Here is a 20,613-nt window from a genome sequence, read left to right on the forward strand (position 1 = left end):
TGCTCTTCCCGGTTGCCCGAAGGCGAAGAATAGGGAAGAAGTGACTCTTGCTATGCATCATGAAGAAAGTTTTAAGTAAGGAAGGTTCAAACTAAGTCTCTATATAGACCGGTCGTCCGAAGGCGCTGATGTCCTATTGTTGCTGCGTCAGAAAAACAAGTACGGTTTAGCTTTCAATGCATGCTGAATATTTGACATCGACACCTTTGTTCATCAATCCAGAGGAAATCGTTTCAATATGAGATTCGCGGCCATCGTCACTACGCTCGCTCTTCTCGCCGGCTTTGCAGCTGCGGCTCCAGCTGTTCCCGGCAATGCCATCGAAACTCGCCAGACCCGAGATGGTTTTTATTGTCAGGAATGCGTAAATGGAAAGAAGGATTGCGTTGCCTGCACAGACGGAACTTGCCTGGGATGGACCTATGACTGCTAGATGGCAATGCCAACCCGTTCCACGAACTCACGCATAAAGGTATGGACTTGTCCGAAATTAGTCAATACACATTGTCAAGTCATAGTTCAGTCATGGCTGATATTTTGACAGGTCTCGAAGCAAACTGAGTCTCATGTATGGGTTGGAGGTGTCATCAATGCCGACAGAAAAGTTTGGATATCATGCTCAACGCAGCTTCTACGAACGGAGGAGATAACTGGCGCTTCCAGTGCACACAGTGAGATCATTAAATAGCGAGATAAGTAATTTTTGATCATGCGCTCATACCGATTCCCTTCCCAAAGTTCCGTGCTCCTTCAACCCAATCGTTACTTTGAACCGACCCCGAACTTGCTGTTGCGCCTCACTGGCTTCTCCGAATTCAATTGCTCCCGTCCTGAATCCTTATCCGTCATAACCGAATCATCATACGAGACATGAACCTTGTTAAACTCCTTAGTATCCTCAAACCATAAAATCATTCTTTGTCTTCGCTCTTACATTGGTCGTCTTGATGATGCCGTTGTAGGTCATAATCTCCTCTTCACTACCGTCTGGTGAGTGGCCTCGGATTTCGGTGTGGGTGCTTCGCATGTCCTTTAGCGGGAACCCGTTGCCGACAGTATTCCGATTCAGTCGACCGGTTCCCGTGCCGTTCCCAGTGCCGGCACCGTAACGACCGTATTGACTGCTGTTGTATCCTGCATTGTCGGCACTGCTCTTGTTGGAGAACATGCCCGGCATCCACTTGCGGAAGAGTGGCCGAAGAGCCGGGACACAGGCGGCGATGATGGAGAGATTGACTTCGATTGCGCTGTATGTGTCGCCAATGCCGTCTCGGGGATCGTAGCCGGGGGTGATGTTGTAAAACTTCTTTCGGAGTTCGTGGACACGGAGGATGGCCACAATGATTGACCTTCCACAAAGTCAGCATCGAAAGGTTCATATACGAGGTTATTCCAGGCCTTCTGGGCTCATGACGGTCTTCCGGGTGCCATGACTTACACTCCACCTGCTAGAAATACCACTATCAATCCGATCTTGGCGGCCATACGCATCTTCAAGCCGAGAAAGATCCAGAACGGAATGGCGAGAACAAAGAAGTCGGTGATGATGGTGATGATGGCGCTGACGATGTAAAATAGCGGCCCATCAATTTCCCTTTGCTTGGGAATAGTCGAATCCCAGAAAGCGTTTATCGGCAGAGTCTGAAATAGCACCACCAAGAAAATGGCCACCATTGTCGCCAGGTTGATGGCATTGAGGGCGTAAATGGTCCATCGTACACCACGCTTGTGCCCACCAAGGCGTAGCAAAAAGACCAGAATCGATGATTTCACGAGAGCGAGGATGGGATTGTAAAGGACCTGCATGATCCAATTCCAGAACAGCATGGGGGCGGGATCCCAGTCTGCAGGTAGCGCTGCGGTAGGGAAGCCGGCGTAGTAGTACTTGAAGAACATGTATGTTGGAGCCAGTAGGGCCATTGAGAAGAACTGCCATATCGATGTTAGTCAGGGCAAACAACACCGAAAGGTGGTGATCGGCACTCTGCCGGTGGAGGCAGGCCTGGTCTTACCATGGCTCCGGTCATGAACCAGTCATCTGATGGAATTATGAGACGAACACTCGACGAGAAAAGCTTGGGTTCAATGGATGACTTACCAAGTCCAATTTGTTTTGATGTCCATTTGCTGTACATTCTCAAGGCATAGGTCAAGAATGCAGTCAACGTGAATAAGAACAGAATCGCCATGATCACCTTCTGCAAAGGCGTCGATGGTAGGTCCTCGACATTAGCCCACCGAGCCTCAACGGCCCGCTGAGCGACGAGTTCCATGCTTGGCCCTCGTCACAAAGTCGAAGAACGAATGTGGAAGCTGAACTGCTCTGATGGAAAGAAAGTAAAGTTTAAACCTCTGCAGACTTGGCACCAAAGTCAAACTTGGAATCCGGGGGTGGAAGGGCAGGCCGGGGAGAGGTCGAAGAAAGGCTCGGGGGTCGGGTTGCGCGATGGGTCCGTGGGAGAGTTTGTGAGATATATACAAGGTGTTGGGTCTTGAACTTTCTCCTGGGTCACTGAGAGATCGTATCTCGTATCCGCTACTCTTGGAAAAGGGGAGCCCTCAGCATTTCGATCTTGATCTTGGGAACGCTTGGTCAGTGTTCTTGAGCAAAGTCGCACTGCTTACCATCGCCATCCGTAACAGGAGAAAACCTGGAGACTAGCTATGATCTTACGCTGAACAAGGAAGCAAGGTAACGTCCATCTGAGGCCTCTACAGGAGCAGTGTGTTCGAATGGACTGGAAAGGGGAGTATTCAGTGTTCGATCCTGCCTAGTGGTACGCCAATCGTGACAGACCTGCATTCTCTACGACCCCGTTTCATGGTAAGGCTGGGGTTGAGACGGACTAGTCTCGCAAGTTCCCGGTCGGTGATTTCCACGGATAGTAAGAGAACAGGGCAGAGAGGAGACTTGGGGGTTGGCCGCAGAAAACTTGCTGAAGTCTTCAAATCTCCGCCGGTTGGGTTGCATTGCTGCATCCCTGGCCGGAGAACAGAGGCCGGCAGCACACTGATTCAGGGTCGTTCTTCCGCCAGCACCAGGCAACATTGAGATCTTGTGCTCGCAGGTTCACTGCCAAGCAGGGAATGCTCCTTCAGACTTCAGGATACATGGGCTCTGCGTACCCGAGGCTTGCCCTAGTACATAAATATGAAAAGGGAGGCTTGTGAGTGGCTGGTTGTGCAATGGCGTTCGAGAGGATGCCGGGGACCTGTCAAGGATGGCGTATTCTCGAACACTGCAGGCCCTCGACTATCAGGTTCCTGCAGTCCTCTGCTGCCTCTAGACAAGGATTGCTGCGGACTATTCCAGATAACTTGAAAGCTTAATACCGACAATCCGGGCAGAAATCCGGCTTCCTTGCTCCATCTGGACTATCAATACGCCATGGAGGCAAGACTGTTCGGTAACGTCTGGGATATCCATGGTCTAGATGGTCCAGTCAGGCAGAAAGCCATCCACGATGAGACATAATGAGATTGGAGGATAGAGTGTAGAGTCACATAATGCAGCATTACTTGCGGAAGGGCACGTGTAATTAACCGCATTGTCAAATCTGGATAATACAATCATTCTGTACGGGGTATCATTGGTTCTATATGAGGTAGGTACTTCGCATCATCCATCAAAGGACAGCCTCACATTTCATCCGTACATGCTCGATACCCCGCCGGCTTTGCCGCTTATGCCCAGTCATCACTATAGGAAATTCAATCAACCCTGGGCCAACACACATTTGAGCTGGAATATGTTGTTGGCCGACCGTGTTCTGGCCCAACACGAATCGTATTTTGCAAAAGCCCACCGGATAGAAGCCTGCTGTGCGGTCTTGGATCGGTAAGTGGATTAGTTCGGTCCGCATAGCATCACAATCTGAGTAAGGCGTGGTGGTGGTGCCCGGAACATGGGGCCGGTGAATGAGATTCAGGATACGACCTCGCACTTTTGTTACGCGGTGATTTGTGAATACGACGTTCCCCTCTTTCTTCATCGCTTCGGCCGAGGCTTGCGAGGATGTTTTCGCCTTTGAATAAATGCAGGCAACCACCGTTAGGCATTAGAGGTGCGAGGTGGAGCTGATGTCTTGTTGAGCACTAGCGGATTGGTGTGAATGAATCGTAGAAAATCCATCAGCGACTCGGATTGAGTCCTGACCCCTTGGCGACCAAGTAGTGATTTCCGAATGTGACCCGGTGTACAGGGTTGAAGAAAAACAGAGTTTGCTGTGCCGCATTGGCGCAGGACGAATTTGCAGACAATCATGCAGAGAGGAAACCCCCTTAAGACGGCAAATATCCCCTCAAAGATTCGCTCTCCAATTTCTGGACTCTTGCGGTGTCTTCCATGGGTTGCAATGAGGAACGCGTTTGGGGCTATGGGAAAAGTCGTACGATTTCTCTCTGCCCGATCTTGACATGTCGGTTGACATGTCGGTTGGACATGTCTTTGGTAGATGGGTTGACCGATTTGATGGTTCATCTACCCGTCCAGTCTGATTTGATCTTACTTAGTTGACGAATTATGAGACATTAGCAAGATCGCAAAGATAAACTCAACGTCTTCCCCAGAGGCACGGCTCGCTATCCACATCCCTTATTATGTGGATAATGGGCAGTTTGTTCGCAAATCCCTCAGTCTTGCCCGCCATTGTACCAAACCCCAAGATCCTTTTTCGGGGATCCCTAGACTCTGTAGTGGGGATTTAGTGACGCGGACAGCCGGAATTTCGTTGCGGACAAGGTACGCAGTGGAGCGGCGGTGCTCGGAAGAGGACAAAGCGTGCAGAAGATTCACCGGGGGGGCCATGTTCCATATGAATGATCTCCAGCTCCCGACACTCTCTTCGCCACCAAACCTTTCGGAGAAAGACAGACGCTGATAGGTACGGATAGACTACAAATAGACGGGGCTTATTCAGCTTGGCTCAAAGTTGGGAGACGCCACAGCCGCTATCCAGCACCATCTCAAGAGACGAGCTCGTCCAAAGGTGCGGTAGACTTTTGCCCACAGACAATGGTCTTAAATCGTTAGTGTCGGCGGTGCGGCGCCGGCACTCGGGAGAGAACGTCTAGAAGAAGTTGTTACCACGGTCTTGGAGACACCAGCCAGCCTGCTACAGTACTTGCGCAGTTTTGCAATGCCGATGCTGTTAATGTCCCGCCGTTGTAACCCCCGGCGCGGGGTTTTAACGACACTCGCCACCAACGTTGCTCTAGTCTACTTCCCCCCCGAACCCCTTGGCCAAACAGACATCCAGATCTGTGTAAGCGAGCCCGGGCCCCGGTGCAATTCCTGCCCGGGGGCGGATCCAAGATCCCTTCTCGTCCAAATGGTCCCTTCCTCCCTGAGTCCTTCATCGTAATTTGGTGAGATGTCGTGGCCTCTGCCGCTATCGAATGCAAGGTCTCCGCCACGACTGCGAGGACGGCCGGGATATGTCGGCGGGCTCAGGTAGGCAGTATCAACCGTGGACTATCGACAACGGGCAGGACGGTAGTGGGAATATCTCGCACTTGTTATCGAACCATACGCGTAGTGTCACCGGTGTGTAAAGGAAGGATGGCAAGATGCAACGCTTCCACGTGGATGTTATAAATCCCGTGGTCTACTGCTCGTTTCTGCACGCTCGCCTCTTTCCCGCCGCACCGCCAGCCACAAACCCGGTGATCAACCATTGGAGGTTCCTGTCTGACAAGCACGCAAACCCGCTTCTTGTCGCGCCCTCTGTCCAATCTTTTACTCCTTCAGTCTGAAGTTCTCAACCCCCAAATCTCTTGGCACACAATATGTCTCGACTCAGCCAGGCCCTCCTCCTGGCCGCTGCCCTGCCTCTGGCGTACGCTCAGACCATTGTGGTTGACGATGCAGTAATCGGTATGTTGATCTCGCATTTTGACTTTCCACATCTGAACCCCTGAACGTTCACATGCGAGTGCTTTACGACTTGTACCATGACTAACCTGTCGCTCATATTGTAGAAGCCAACAAGTCCACAGTAGCCCCAGCTGCTGAACCCGTTGTCGTTGCCGCTTCCACTGATCTCTTGAAAGAGGAGAGCGTCCAGCTGACAGACGCTGTTCTGGCCAACCTCACGGACCTCTCCCTCTCCAACATCTCCCTATTTGACTTTGACACCACTGCCGCCGGGGAGAAGCGTTCTGGAACGGCCCGCACCTTCAACAAGTGCAAAACTTATCCCGGGGATCTCCTCTGGCCAAACAAGGCAGTATGGAGCGTCTTCAACCTCCTCACCGGATTTGCCGTCACCGAGACAGTGCCTATTGGCGCTTCTTGCTTTGATGACTTTGGCAACTATGACGCCACTCGCTGCCAGTACATCACCAATCAGTGGACCAACTCTACGATCCAGTAAGCCAAAGCCTCTTTTCCTCTACGTTCTGATTCCAACATGCTAATCAGATACGAAGTGCCGAGGATCCAACCTCAGTCATGAGCCCTCTGTACCAGGGCCTGACTTGCATGCCGCCCTCAGTTGACAACAGCTCCGCCGGCACCTGCACCGTCGGTGGCTTCCCCTCGTACGTCGTCAAGGCCACGAATGTGGCACAGATCCAGCTCGCAGTCAACTTTGCCCGTAACCTCAATATTCGTCTCGTGGTCAAGAACACTGGCCATGACTTCAACGGTCGCTCTTCCGGATCCGGTGCCCTCTCTGTCTGGACCCACCACCTCAAGAGCATCAACTTCTATCAGACCTACACCACTTCCTCGTACTCTGGCCCCGCTATCAAGGTTGGTGCCGGCGTTCAGGGCTTCGAGCTGTATGAGGCAGCTGAGAAGTTCGGTGTTACTGCCGTCGGAGGCGAGGGCATGACTGTCGGCTATGCTGGAGGCTACCTTGCTGGTGGTGGTCACTCACCGCTGTCGCCCAAGTATGGCATTGCTGCTGACTCGGTAAGAATGTTTCTTAATATGTTCTACACTAACCTACTTTACTGACTTTTACTTCTCCAGGTCTTGAGCATCGATGTCGTTACCCCCGATGGACGCTTCGTTACTGCCAACGAGAAGCAGAACACTGAGCTGTTCTGGGCTCTTCGAGGCGGCGGTGGAAGTAAGTTGAGCCATTTCCCATCAAAGGAAACACAAGCTGACCATTCATAAGACACCTATGGTGTCGTGACCTCATACGTCGTCAGGGCCTACCCCAAGATCGACACCATCGCCGTCATGACCTTCAGCTTCAGCACCAGCGCGACCGTCAGCCACGAAGCCTTCTGGGCTGGCGTCAAGGCCTACTGGGAGGGACTTCCCACCTGGAACGCGGCCGGCAACTACGAGTATTGGAACATCTTCCACACCGGCCCCGATGCCCTCACCTTCACCATGCTCCCCTGGTTCGCCCCCAACATGACTCTCGTCCAACTCAAGGAGCTCACCGCTCCGCTGTTTGCCAAGTGGACGGAGCTGGGCATCACCGTCGATCCCGTTTACACCGAGCACAAGAGCTTCCTCCCCGCCTGGAAGGCCGGATTCCCCAAGGAGTCCGTCGGCGGTACGGCCGCCAAGACGGCGTGCCGTCTCTTCCCTACTGAGAACTTCTCCGACGCCACCAAGTTCAACGCTACCTTTGAGGCTATCAAGGGTCTCAGCGACAAGGGCGGTCAGATCATTGGCTTCGGCATCACCGGCGGCCCCGGCCCTTACCCCGACAACGCCGTCAACCCGGCGTGGCGTGGGGCTGCCATGTTTGCCATTTCCGTCATGGGCTGGGACGTTGGCACGCCCGCTGAGGTTGTCGCTGAGAAGTCTAAGCTTTTGACCAACGAGTGGATGAAGCCGTGGCGGGATGTCACTCCTGGCGGTGGCGGATATGCCAGCGAGGGTGACGTGACTGAGCCTGACTTCCAGCAGTCATTCTACGGTACCGAGAAGTACGCCCGGCTTCTCGCATTCAAGCAAAAGATTGATCCCACTGGTGTGTTCTATGCCAACTTGGGCGTCGGTAGCGAGAGTTGGTACGTCACGCGCCAGCTTGATGGTTTCCCGACTCAGAACGGCCGTTTGTGCCGTGTTTGAGGGGATGTTGGTAGTTGTCCAGAGGTAGATGTGCATCAACCAGATAATGTGTGTAGTTAATAGATCAAATGAGATGACAATCATTAAGAGATCCTCGACACGTGATCAGAGGAATATGTAAAATGTTTTCGAATTAGTTCTGCAATTTTCGGTAACTATTCAGTTTTCTCAAATTAGGGCTACCGCAAAATGAAGAGATCGTCCAGCAAGTTAACAATTCGAGCTCCAGAAATAGACATGCGTATGCACTTGCATGTCCATCTAACTGTCTTGATATCCTCGCTTTGGTTCACTAATCCTTTAATCCTACCTTAGGCGTATTAAAACCTGCAAAGCAAGGTTAGAACATCCACGTTGCAGCATGGTCTCCTCGGGCTAGGTAGGCATTGATATCAACCAATATGAGTGTTGAAAGAATTATCTCACATTTTTGAAGCGATGGCAGTCATCTTAGCATCCAGGCATGGCTATTATCCCCTCAAGTAGGGTCTCCAACGCATCTTTCGTATTAGCTTCTGTAGTGGCCCGATAAGAGCTTGAAGGTGAACGAGGTATGCGGGCTTGCACGTCTAGGTCTCTTCGAAAGTTACAACCCCGTCTCACCCATATCGCTCACAGGTCTATCGTCGCTCGTCCCCCTGTGGAGACCGATTGTAAGAGGAAAGTCCCTTGTCTAATCGACATGCTAGTTTCTATATGCTTTTATACAAGAAATTTCTAGCAAGAAACGAGAACTAGTAACCGTTTCCCCTAATCAATTGTCAAAACAGCGTCTCTAGGGCATGAACTAGCGGGTAGCCTTGGGTTTCGCCTAATTCGATCTTAAACATGGAATCAACGCCGCCCCCCCGCCCCCCCCCCCCCTTGCCATACCCAAGTACGATGACCGTTGGCAAAGCCACAATATCTGACAGGCGAACTGATTGGATTGTCGTCCGCTTTGAATCCGTTCCTACAGGTCTAGCCCCCGCAGTTCTTTTGGGCTAAATTCACTCTGCTTCCTCTTTGGCGGTCTATCAGGCCAGGATAGGGGGGGATCTGAGCTGCGCCTACGAGACATGTTAGTCCGGATTATCTCGTCCGAACGCCTATTAGGGCACATCTTCTTGGTTCCCCCCTGTGGTTCGAAGCGGTGTGTCTTCCCACACGGTCAGATTGGCACTCGTCGTTGGTGTAGTCGGGTCTGCAGACCAGTGAGGCCACATGCAGGCGCTCGTATCCGTCAATGGTTGGGTAGAATGCCATTATCCAGAATCAAGCCTATCACAATAATGATCTTTACTTGCTTGATGCTTTTCTCTGCCTGAGTGCTGCGTGCCATGAGCGATGCCGCTGTGGACTGCGTCGGTGAAAACACGCCATATGACGAGGAACTGGCGTTAAGTTTGGGGGCATGCCGGACAAGTCCGAGTCCTATGAGAATCAGCTGTATCGTCATTTAATGAGATTTCGATCCCTCGAAGTACTGAGCAGCGACTGCATCGGACCGTTAGCCACATCACTTTTCCAGAGACTGTCAAAGTTGACTGACGATCTTTACCGTCTCTCGAAGGTGCATCCTTCTAGAAGCTATGCTGGTGACTTTTCTTTTTCTTCGTCGAAGCATCGATCGAAGCACGGAAGGACAGAATGTTCTAGTGTGTTGTTACTATTCAGTGATGGATCCTGATGGCTGCCACCAGGTGAGCGTTAGCTCCTAATTTTCTTTGCAGATCGTAGTCCCCAGGACTGCCGAGCTCATTTGGAGATCACATATGACGCAGCATTGAGGAATCAATACAAAAAGCTCGATGAACTGGTATTGTAATGGACTCCTTGAACTCTGTGGGATTTGACGGAGCTGTGGTGATGGCAGACTTATGTCACAATGGTCACTGTCCAAATGCGCAGAGATGTCAGTCATGTAGATGACGACGATCAAAAGACTATTGTACCGTATTCGCAAAGTCTCAGCCTTATGCGAGAGCATGAACGAGGTTTTCTTTTGGCAGGAGAGAAGACTGTGCGATTATCCGGGGAATATTTCCAGCTCACCCTTACTGTAGATGCTCCTTCTCAGGGTCACGCCTGCAGCAAGCTACCGTGGTTTCCTTAAACCCGATGTATTCAGTACACTCATAGAACATGTAAACGTTATTACTTGAATTTCGCCCCCGGATTCTATTAGTAGACCCTAGATAAACCATCGCAATATCTTTGTCACTTCTGAAATTTCATCCAGCTTTCGCCGTCACAATCGCCACTCCTCACAAAAAGACCGGCAATATCTATGGCATCACTATTCCGTACTGCGTCACCCCCAACTGAGGTGGTTGGGTAAATTAATTGCCGGGGAGACCTTCCAATCAAATCGCATCGCTTGGCACAACCCGGAGTCCAATGTTAGATGAGCACAGCGCAAGCTGCGTGAAGGGCGCGCCACGCGACGGTGTAGATGAAAACAATGTGCTTCATGGATCTAGACGAAGTACTACCAACTGCTTCATAATTTGAACGGAAAATGGCAGTTGAGGAGATTTGGACGAAGCCTTTCAAAAACATTGGTATGCCAAAGAGGGTTGAGGGTCAGACATGCAAATGGCAAAATCCGTTCCACTTACCTAGTTATGAGGACGTAACTAGGCGTCACCCCAAGTGACGTTTCTGAGCAAGATCTCGCCACTTTGAGGCGTGGGAAAAACTAAAGGGTTAAATTATCGCGAGGAAATATGATTCCTCTTTCAGATGGAGGGACGTCTGCCATGCTGAAGACTTATGCAGAGAGATGCATGCTTCTGCAATGGTGTGGGCAAGGCATCGCAGTCTGTTGAGCGAATCAAAGAGGAACATATCACCCTAAGGATTTATCATTTTATAACTTAGCGCCTATCCCCTGTCTAGCGCTTTTCTCGTTTCTCTCGGTGTTGCCGGTCTACAATTCCTTGGTACTGTACATTAGTCTCGCATGATCTGCCAAAGGATGCCGGCACCGGGGCGGGCAGCCCAATTGCACACGGAAGTAATTATCAGACCGCCAACTGTTTTTCTTTTTCCTCGATGCCAGTGATGATAAGCCAGTGCGCCCCGTCCAATACCGCTGTGAGGTGTACAGCCGATCACATGCGTTAGAAACGGCGGGGAGCTGTGGCGTGATGTTCGAGGGCCTCGACGCTCAGTGTGGACGGACAATCCGAAAGCCCGCTTGAACCATTCATATTCTTGCCAGAGCCTCAAGGTTACCTGTGGGGATATTAATTGGCGTCCCGTCCAAATGTTCAACGAATCTCGACGCCAAGCGCTATCCGTTATAATTTCGACATCAATCATACATCTTGAGCCGAATATACTTTCGCCTAGCACAACCTTGCCTAGAACAACATTGGGACAATACCTTCAGCTCAGACATTGCGATGACTGCCATATCACCAGGAGTCGCCCTAGCCATGGATACTCTGAGCAAGAGAGATGATGAAGAGATTTGGTATCACAGCCCGTTCGCTGCAAAGCTTTGCAGTTGCATCATCGAAATCACAACCGCTTGTGTACTATCCAGCTTCATCACACTGCGTGCAATGAGAGTCAGGAGGAAGGGCTGGCAAAACTTGCCGTGGATCATCTGGCTCGTTTTTCTCATTTACGGAACATCTCTAGCATATTCAGTCTCTGCCCTCATCATGCAGTTTGTGGTAGGAAATGGTACGAGCAGAGCAACCTGCAGAGCGACAGCACTGCTATGCCCGATTATCTACATGGGAAGCAAGGTAAGAGTTGTTCATCAATATTATGATGGATCTTAGCATGCTAAATAACAAACCTAGATCGTGAGTGCCTCATTTTCAAATGAGTTTGATTCCTCTAGTAACATATTTTAGTTCATCTTCCTGTTTCTTGTTGATCGTGCAGTGAGTATACACTAAAGAAAGGCAAATGCCTGAACCCATACTGAGTCTTGCCGAAGCACGTCATTCGCAGCACCAAGAAAGCAAGACTGAGGTCTAAGCTGTATCTCTGGAACATTTTTCTGGTCATCGGTGGGTTGACCCAACCATGTTTTGTCTCCCTCGAAGCTTCCTGCTTCTGAGGTTCTCCTGCATTTTGGCTGATTTCTGGCGCTAGGCATCTACGGTACGATTAGCAGCTACAACATTGCAGAGTAAGTTTCTTTCCGCAAACACACCATAGGCTAGTCACCAACTCTTCCACTTTAGTACTGTCTGGGATTTGTATGGTGGTGGTTGTCGAATCTACTTTCGATGGCAATCGATGATACCACTCATTGCAATAGATCCAATCGCAACTGTAAGGGATTGCACCGTCGGAGCTCACAGTACAGATGCTTATCAGTAGTCTAGGTATACTTGACGATTCTGTTCTTGCAGCCACTTTGTAGTAAGTTGAACTTTGCGTTCACTGACGTCTTTTAACCGGTCATTAGGGACATATTCGCTGCGGTGGCTGCCCTCCACCACCGGTTTCCGTTACTTTCATCCCGTCGCTCATTCTCACAACCCCCCGAACCGTAGGCTTCGACAACTGGCCAAGAGAACCATTATAGGATCGATAGCTACGATGGGCAGCAGTTTACTGCAAGTATTTCAAATATAAGACAACTCCTCGAAGTCATGATATGCTAACATCACATAGTAACTGCATCACCATAGTGGGTTTGCGGGGTGAGGTTGCGTGGCTATGCATGATGTGTTGCACAAGCGATAGTAAGCCCCTGGAGCTTGTTCCTACTGGTTGGAATTAATTGGGCTGATGATTGTTTCAGTTCTATTTTCAGCCATTGTCATTCACTGGATGATGAACAGCAGCAGTACGGGCACCCGTGAGGCCACGGAGGACTCCAGTACCAAGACCTCTACCAGAGCTCTGTGTCAGCAGCGGCCCTCTCCTCCTGGCGTGGCCTCTCCTCGCCCGATTCACGTGTTGTCTAGCCTGCGAAGTCATTATTCGGCAGGAGTGTAAGGTTTGGCGATGGATAGTGTAAAGCATGGAGATGCATCTGCACTTGCTTCCTTAAAGTAATCAGTTTTGATTGGATCTAGCTCGTAGATGTCATGCCAAATGGCTCGAGGATTTCTGTTATCTTTAATTCTGCCTAGGTCGTTCTATATCATGAGCATACCACAAAGTATAGACATTTCTCACATCTCGTCCTACGATAAAGGGCTGCACGTTCTGTTGACTCTTGAGTCCCACATTCGGTCTATCTTCCTATAACTTCCAGCCGTGCCATCTCCTCTGTCATGAGTATTACTGCGACACCCATCTAATGTTTTCCAGGCCGATAGACCACCTTATCCCTCAGCAACCTAGGCGTATCCGGATCGTGACTCGGCAGCACAACGACGTCGTGGCTCCGAGCATACGCCTTAATCTTCTTCAAACTCTCAAACGCCGCCACAGGGTCACTATTCGCACCATCCGGCTCTTCCTTATCCAACACACTAATCGCATATGTCGCATCTCCCGTCAGCAAATACCTCGTCTTGCTCCCATCGTCGTTATCACCCACCACAATCAACGAGATATGACCCGGCACGTGGCCCGGCGTATCGACCGCGACAATCGTCCCGCCTGGTGCAAGCTCACACGACCGACCCCAAGGCCCCACGGCGCGCTTTTCCTCAAAGTCAAGGATCCGCGGCTCGAAATCCTTAGGCCACCGGTCTGGCGTGCACCCTTGCATAGCAGCATAGACTGGATGCTTTCCGAAGGCATCCCAGTGTTCTCCCCCGACGTAGATGGGCACATCGGGCGCCTCGACAGCAAGAACCTCCAGTCCGCCGGCGTGATCGTGGTGTAGGTGGCTAATGATGATAAACTGCAGATCCGTCGGCTCGATGCCGCGTTTCCGGAGCTGCGTGACGATGCCGTCCTCCTTTGTAACTTCCAGCTTGTTGAGGATGCCCGGCACCGGGTTCCAGCAGGGGAAGTATCCCGGTTCGGTGCAGTGCGTTGAGACGCCCGTGTCGAAGAGGATGGGGCCCTTGGGATGGTGGATGAGGAATGCACCGAGGGGCATGGGACCGATCCAGTCGCCAGTGAAGGAGCGGAGGAAGCGGAGGGCGATATTGCGGTTCTCTATGGGTTGGCCTTGCATCCCGGTATGCATCCAGACGTTGCCGGTGGTGATGAACTCGAGCGAGATCTTGTCGGTGTGCGCCATGATGGCAGCTCTTTCTAATGTTGCTTTCTGGGATATCTGTGTGCTCTTTTCGTGCTTTTCTTCGACTCTTCGTGTCTTCGTTGATACCAAGCTAGGTAGTGCTGTTCTCTTCTACACAGCAGCTGCGATTGATGACGGCTTCCAAAATTTCGGGTCGATTGTCAGTCGAGGGGTAAAAAAAATACTGAACTCAGGCTAACCAACGTTCGTTTGGCCACGCGGGATTCTTTAAGAATAGTCCCATCAGCTCCATTATGCAGGCACCCGTTTCCCGGCGCGGTGCAAGAATTCCTCTGGCCGTATTCTGGCCAATTATGAGCATTCCGATAAGCATTCAGCTCCGCCAGCCGCAATCCGCCCCCAGTCCGAAGATGTCAGCAATGAGCATCCCTGGTAACCGCAGGATCCCTTGCTTGAGGAGGCGCATTCCAATCAGCCTCGAAATCCATCAGCCAGCAGTTTCTGTGTGTGTGAGGGTGAGATATTGCCCATGAATCTAGCAGTGTGTTACGAATTGACAGATGGTTGATCCCGAAATCATGGTTATGGGGTCGACCCGGCGATGCGGCACACTAGCAGGGATGCACATGACCATAGATATTCAGGCGATCTGACAGACCTATCTTTGACTAGCTTCTACCCTCGATCTTTGTGGATTGTCTGTCGTTGGGCCGCCTCATCCGGATGCATATGTTCAATCTTTCACCAGCTTTTGTTCCTGAAGTTGAATCGCAATGCCAGAATCTGAAGATCTTGCCTACAGAAACCACCGAGCGAAAACTAGGTGAGCACGCTTGGCGCACGGTGGGAAAAGATCTCTTCCCTCACGATTCTTCTCGAGATTCCCCAATCAATTCGATTCCACCGCAGGTTCAGGTTGATTTGAACGTGGCAACCTTTATATGGTTGCACTTGTTCCAAACCTCCTATGATACGGTATCGACTCTTGAGCACGGAAAAGTGTGTCTAGGACACAGTCCGTCTTGCTTTCGGAGTGGGGAGTACTCTGCGTGGTCAAAAGTTGTATAGAAATTCCCAGTAAATCTACAACATGTTTCTCGGCCGACAAGTGCACTGCGTTACAGAGAAAAGCGCGGATGTATTCGAGCCACGGAGCGTGGCCCATTCTCCTGGCAAAGAGGCCGGCTTTCGGTGTAGCTCCGATCACCACTCCGGTCACCGGGCCCGCACCGAGTCGCCGAACGATATGGCTGCCGATTCACCGATTCACCGAGGTGAGTCGAACCCATAGGGATTTCTTATTCCCGTAGTGCCGCAGCGCATCGCAGCTCACCCTGCAATCTGCTTTTAAGCTCCCTACGGACCCTACCCCAGTTTCAACCTTTTTAAGTAACCAAATTTCCGAACGCGAATTCCCACCCAGGCATCGCGACAAGCATCTAGACCAGACTATCGACCTCGTCTGCTTTATAAGAAATATCAACAAGATGAGAGCACAGATGACACCATAGACACTAACGGAAAATCATCACCAAGCCCCCCAGCTCTCCCCTTCTCATATCTGAGGCCTTGAGTGGCCCTCTCTCCCATGACAAGCTTTTGCGCTAACAGCGCGCAACACGAGTACGGAGGAATCCGCACAGATACCTCGACTCGCGCTCTTCGTTTAAGCTTTGCCAACCCTCAGGATGACCCCTGCCACGATTCCCCAAAAGCTTGGAGACACCTTCAGACGTTGCACCGAGAACAATTTGCACCAATAAGCAGACTGCTGCCCCTTCGGGTAGGACGGCCATGTTCATCTGATCACAAACCCTTTGGAAATCCGGTTAGCCGTCTTTTAAACGAGTTCAACAAATCTGACTTCCGCCCCCTCCACTCAGTGCGGCGCAAGCAGCTCGAGAGCAAGTGCCGGCATCCCGTCTTGGGCCCGCGTCTGGGCGAACTTTCCACTGCAATGAGGCAGTCATTCTGGAAGAATGGAACATCAGGAACAAGGCACACACTGCACGGCGTGAATGGTTCCGCCGTCACAACCTCTTTTGAGCCAGCCTACAAGCGCTCCCGTCGGCTGACCCGTTCGAAAGGGGAAGAAGTTCTGCACTTCAACGCGGGGTTAGGCTCAGCTTGGTCCCTTTTCTCTCTTCGACCGACTAACTTCACTTCCTCGCGCCATCTTTCCCACGAGGCACCAGACACCTCAACTCGGGCCACAAGAGGGGACGAGTTACTGCTTCCTCATCAATCTCACCAGTATTCCACTTACTGTGTACGGCGACTCGGGTCGTATTTAGTCGCCGAAAAGGGCAAGGCTTCTCCGCTGGGAACATCCCAGCTTGGAAGCTCCATACTCCGCCCTCAGTCCGCGTGGTCGGTGGTCCAACTCCCAGTGCTCCACGATGTTGAGGACGGGCCACCTCAACGACGAGAGCCCGCGATTGGCGGAGATTTCCCTTGCTCAACGACGGACGTCGTGAAACACGAAAGACAGAGCCCCCCTCCCCTCCAACGCCCCTTTCTGGCACACAGCAACCACTGAACCAGATTAATTGTATTGCGCCATCGGTTAGCCGTAAGTGGAGGAGAGTGAGGGATGTCCATGGTTTGGAGGCTTTACACCGTGTGGGCGGCTCGGTTCCTGCTCAGTAGCAATATTGTGACAACACTCTAACAATCAGACGAGCTACGTATACTCATGAAGTCGATCTGAGCAGTCTTTCACTTGTAATCCGTCCATGTAGCAGATGCCAGAGAGATGAGCCAGCGACGGAAATTCGAGGAATGCAGCCACCAGGCCCCTTTCGAAACGAAGCCGCACCGCCGTCCTCCGTGTGCGGGGCGGAGAGGAGCCCCGATGTGACCTCAAGTGCCGCTGCGAGCCTGCGGCTCGTCTGATTGCTGGTCTTTTCCTTGCCCTGCAGCCGCTCGCTAACGTAAAAGTCTACTCTATATGGCACACCACGAGGACCAGCCCCCCGGTGGTCTACCGCTGGAGCAATCCGCCGCTTTCCCGTGATTGTGGTCTCGCCCAGGACTCGACCGAGATGGGGAGGACCCGGTCACCCGGACGAGTGGAAACCACCCTCGTCGAGTTTGACTGGTGTTCTTCCACATTGGCGATATTGAGGAGGCGTGTAGGCGATCGTTGGAAACAAATGAACCGGGGTCGAGGGGTTGCACTAGACTCTAGTTGATATTGGCTGGAAGATGGGATTTCCCACGTATCCTGGCCCTGACGGAAAGCTTGTCAAGAGTCAGTTAAGAGCCGCTCTCCTATAAGCTATAAGGCAAAGCTTCCCTTCCTCCAATCTGAGGCTCTCCATCCCATCTTCTCACGAGACACATACTCATCCCTTCGCTCGGTCCGAAGAACCCTGCCACTCTTTACCTCACCCACAGTCATTCTCTCAAAAACGACACGATGCGCGCCAACATCGCCCTCGTCGCCGGCTTCCTAGGCCTGGCCTCCGCCCTCCCCACCGACGCCGAGTCCGTCGAGAAGCGCCAGACCGTCCCGACGATCTACCTCTGCGGCGACAGCACCACAGCCAAGGGCGGCGGTGGCTCCGGCACCGAGGGCTGGGGCCAGTTCCTGCAGTACTCCTTCTCGACCAGCAAGGCCAAGGTCGACAACCGCGCCATTGGCGGCCGCAGCGCGCGCTCCTACACCCGCGAGGGCCGCTTCGACACCGTGGCCGGGCTCGTCAAGTCGGGCGACTGGGTCGTGATTGAGTTTGGACACAATGACGGCGGCTCGCTTACGCCTACCGACAACGGACGGACGGATTGCTTTGGCGATGGTGCGCAGACTTGCTCGACTACCTACAAGTGAGTCTTTGCTGGTTCCCTGGGTTCATGAAGAGTATGAAGATGCTGACTGTTGTGAAGCGGTGTTGCCGAGACTGTTCTCACGTACCCTGCGTATCTCAAGAATGCCGCCAAGAAGTTCAACGCTGCTGGCGCCAAGGTATGATCAACGACTTAGATCTCTGATCTCACACGAACATCTGGCTTACACTCACCTCGCAGGTCATCATCGCCGCCGCGACCCCCAACAACGTCTGGGAGACTGGCACCTACAAGTTCGGATACGACCGCTTCTTCTACTACGCCTGGTAAGCCCTCTTCCCTGAACCATCCATATGACCATCAGAATGGAGACTAACACACCCCCTCAGGCTCGCCGTTGAGCAGCTCGGCGGCCCCTCCAAGGGCTACTACTTCGTCCCGCACGGCGAGTACGCCGCCCAGGCGATGAAGGGCCTCGGCGCGACCACCACCAACGCAAACTACCCCAACGACCACACCCACACCGCGCCCTTCCTTGCCGATGCTATTCACAAGTCCTTCGTCCTCGGCCTCAAGTGCGGTACCACTGCCCTCGCCGCGCTCGCCAAGAACACGACTGCTTCTTTGACGTCGACCTACCTCGGCGGTTGCGTCGACACCTACAACTCTACCGTCCACGCTCTTCTGCGATAAATGGAATCTTCATTATTCACATTTGTTCAAATCTTTATCTCAAGTATATAACACTTGGATTCATGCACATACTTCATCCCCTGGAGGCTTGTTCGGAGTCGATGGCTATTGCTCCTCCGAGCTGAGCGTATATATATCACAATGCACATAAGCACTTCTGCTCGCTCTATCGCTGTCTTCACTTATATGTAACCAGTGACCTGAAACTAATTCTTCTCCAAGCTTGTGATGATTCTGCCATGATGCTATTGCAGCTACAGTCTCTTGTTATCTGCCATGTCACGGTCATTACCTTCCTCCACTACTGCGTCTGATCAACGACCCGCCCGACCAGCATCGATGAGTTCTGGGCGCGTAGAGGTGTTTGACATTCTACGGCATTCATTATCAACATAAGGTCTGATGATCTCTTTCTACCACGGATAGGCATTGCCTAAACATCTCATCCCGGCACTCCAGGCTTCAATGGCAATATCATCAGGCCCATAACCGCCCGGATGAGTCCGACGGTACAATGTTACATTGGTGCGCAGCTCAGAAGAATTGAGGTTGCGACGTGCCTTTCTCCAAAAGCATCAAACTCGGCAAATCCATAGTGAGCTATCGGATCCGACATCCTACCTTAGCCCAGCAAAGTCGGCGTCGGACCGCCTTGGATCCGGCGGGGGAAGCTAAACAAACTTGAACCATTCAAGGGTTCGACGTCATCACATCTTTGTCAACACCATACGAAAGACTTCATCATCAGAAGAGCACCAAATCATCTACGAAAAGACCAACGAACCAATGCCTTTACTCAAAATCTTACCAGCTTAATTGGATCTCAATCACAAGCCCGCAAAGATGGCCACCACAGAGATCCCCAAAACGATGAAAGCAATCCGCGTAACATCCTTCAACAATCCCTACGAAATCCAAACAATCCCCGTTCCCTCTCCAACATCTCTAGCCCCTCACGACCTCCTCGTCAAAATTGCAGTCGCATCCTACTGCCACACAGACAGCATGGTCTCCTCCGGCATCTTCGCCACATCCCTCCCCTGTACCGCATCCCACGAAGGCTCCGGCACCGTCGTCGCCGTCGGCTCGGCGTCCACATCGTCAGACTTCAACTTCAAAGTAGGCGATAGAGTCATGTGCGGTCTCCCTCTACACCCGTGCGGCTCTTGCTTTGACTGTACTTCCGCGCCGGAGACGTTTCGGCAGTATTGCAGCCGCATCGAGGGCCACGTCGGGGTCCATGTGGACGGGTGCTTTGCGGAGTACGTCAAGGTCGACGCGCGATCTACAGTGCCGATCCCGGATGCTGTTTCATTACTGAGTGCCGCGCCGCTGGCGTGTGCGGGCAGGACGGTCTGGAGGGGCGTGGTGCAGGCGGGGCTGAAGGAGGGACAGTGGCTTGCGATCCTGGGGTCAGGAGGCGGACTGGGCCATTTGGGAATTCAGATTGCCAAGGCTTTGGGCTTGCGCGTCATTGGCATTGACGCGAGGGATGAAGGGTTGGAGTTGACGAGGACGAGCGGTGCGGATGTCGTTCTTGACGCGAGGAAGGAAAAGGAAGATGTTGTGAGGGAAGCGAAGGATGCTGCGAATGGAGGGCAGGGTGTAGATGCCACGCTCAACTTGTCTGATGCGGATTCTGCTGCGGCTCTAGCTTGTGCTGTGACAAAGATGCATGGGACGGTGGTGCAGATTGCGCAGCCTGATGAGGTAAAGATCCCGTTCCAGGAATTGGTATTTCGGGATGTGAGGGTGAAGGGGAGTTTGCTGTGTTCAAGGGAGGAGAGCGCTGGGTTGATGGAGCATGTTGCGAAGAATGGGATCAAGCTCAAAACGAATGTCTTTCATGGGTTGGACAAGATTCATGAGCTTGTTGAGCTTGTGCATACAGGTAAGATGAGCGGCAAGGCTGTCATTGTGGTAGATGAGCAGCAAATGGAGAATGAGAAGAAGCTTGGTGCGAAATTTTGATAGT

At 52.1% G+C, this 20,613-nt stretch overlaps 6 protein-coding genes across 6 annotated transcripts; 4 read left to right on the plus strand and 2 right to left on the minus strand.

The window, feature by feature from the left end:
* Positions 1-762: 762 nt before the first annotated feature.
* Positions 763-2,273, minus strand: HER10_EVM0004912 (uncharacterized protein; the record flags this gene model as incomplete). The annotated part of the gene is made up of 5 exons (XM_035474540.1): positions 763-876; positions 935-1,349; positions 1,439-1,929; positions 2,013-2,038; positions 2,099-2,273. 5 exons carry the CDS (start codon positions 2,271-2,273, stop codon positions 763-765), a joined length of 1,221 nt encoding a protein of 406 aa, XP_035334906.1.
* A 3,514-nt stretch (positions 2,274-5,787) lies between these two features.
* On the plus strand, positions 5,788-8,041 carry HER10_EVM0012066 (uncharacterized protein; the record flags this gene model as incomplete). The annotated part of the gene is made up of 5 exons (XM_035481469.1): positions 5,788-5,875; positions 5,980-6,370; positions 6,430-6,916; positions 6,977-7,076; positions 7,128-8,041. 5 exons carry the CDS (start codon positions 5,788-5,790, stop codon positions 8,039-8,041), a joined length of 1,980 nt encoding a protein of 659 aa, XP_035335425.1.
* A 3,191-nt stretch (positions 8,042-11,232) lies between these two features.
* HER10_EVM0003889 (uncharacterized protein) lies at positions 11,233-12,991 on the plus strand (the record flags this gene model as incomplete). The annotated part of the gene is made up of 10 exons (XM_035473551.1): positions 11,233-11,781; positions 11,839-11,841; positions 11,893-11,922; positions 11,979-12,051; positions 12,137-12,173; positions 12,229-12,319; positions 12,373-12,409; positions 12,456-12,606; positions 12,665-12,735; positions 12,795-12,991. The coding sequence occupies exons 1-10, from the start codon at positions 11,431-11,433 to the stop codon at positions 12,989-12,991; spliced, it is 1,041 nt and encodes a 346-aa protein (XP_035334836.1). The 5' UTR covers positions 11,233-11,430.
* A 304-nt stretch (positions 12,992-13,295) lies between these two features.
* HER10_EVM0007161 (metallo-beta-lactamase superfamily protein) lies at positions 13,296-14,195 on the minus strand (the record flags this gene model as incomplete). The annotated part of the gene is made up of 1 exon (XM_035476727.1): positions 13,296-14,195. The coding sequence occupies one exon, from the start codon at positions 14,193-14,195 to the stop codon at positions 13,296-13,298; it is 900 nt and encodes a 299-aa protein (XP_035335069.1).
* Positions 14,196-17,577: 3,382 nt separating this feature from the next.
* Positions 17,578-18,638, plus strand: HER10_EVM0011823 (GDSL-like Lipase/Acylhydrolase; the record flags this gene model as incomplete). The annotated part of the gene is made up of 4 exons (XM_035481242.1): positions 17,578-17,984; positions 18,045-18,123; positions 18,186-18,271; positions 18,335-18,638. The coding sequence occupies 4 exons, from the start codon at positions 17,578-17,580 to the stop codon at positions 18,636-18,638; spliced, it is 876 nt and encodes a 291-aa protein (XP_035335406.1).
* Positions 18,639-19,481: 843 nt separating this feature from the next.
* HER10_EVM0005995 (alcohol dehydrogenase GroES-like domain-containing protein) lies at positions 19,482-20,609 on the plus strand (the record flags this gene model as incomplete). Its single annotated transcript, XM_035475593.1, has 1 exon — positions 19,482-20,609. The coding sequence occupies one exon, from the start codon at positions 19,482-19,484 to the stop codon at positions 20,607-20,609; it is 1,128 nt and encodes a 375-aa protein (XP_035334988.1).
* Positions 20,610-20,613: the final 4 nt, after the last annotated feature.

Source organism: Colletotrichum scovillei (assembly GCF_011075155.1).
Source record: "Colletotrichum scovillei strain TJNH1 chromosome Unknown Contig00004, whole genome shotgun sequence".
Lineage (NCBI taxonomy): Eukaryota > Fungi > Ascomycota > Sordariomycetes > Glomerellales > Glomerellaceae > Colletotrichum > Colletotrichum scovillei.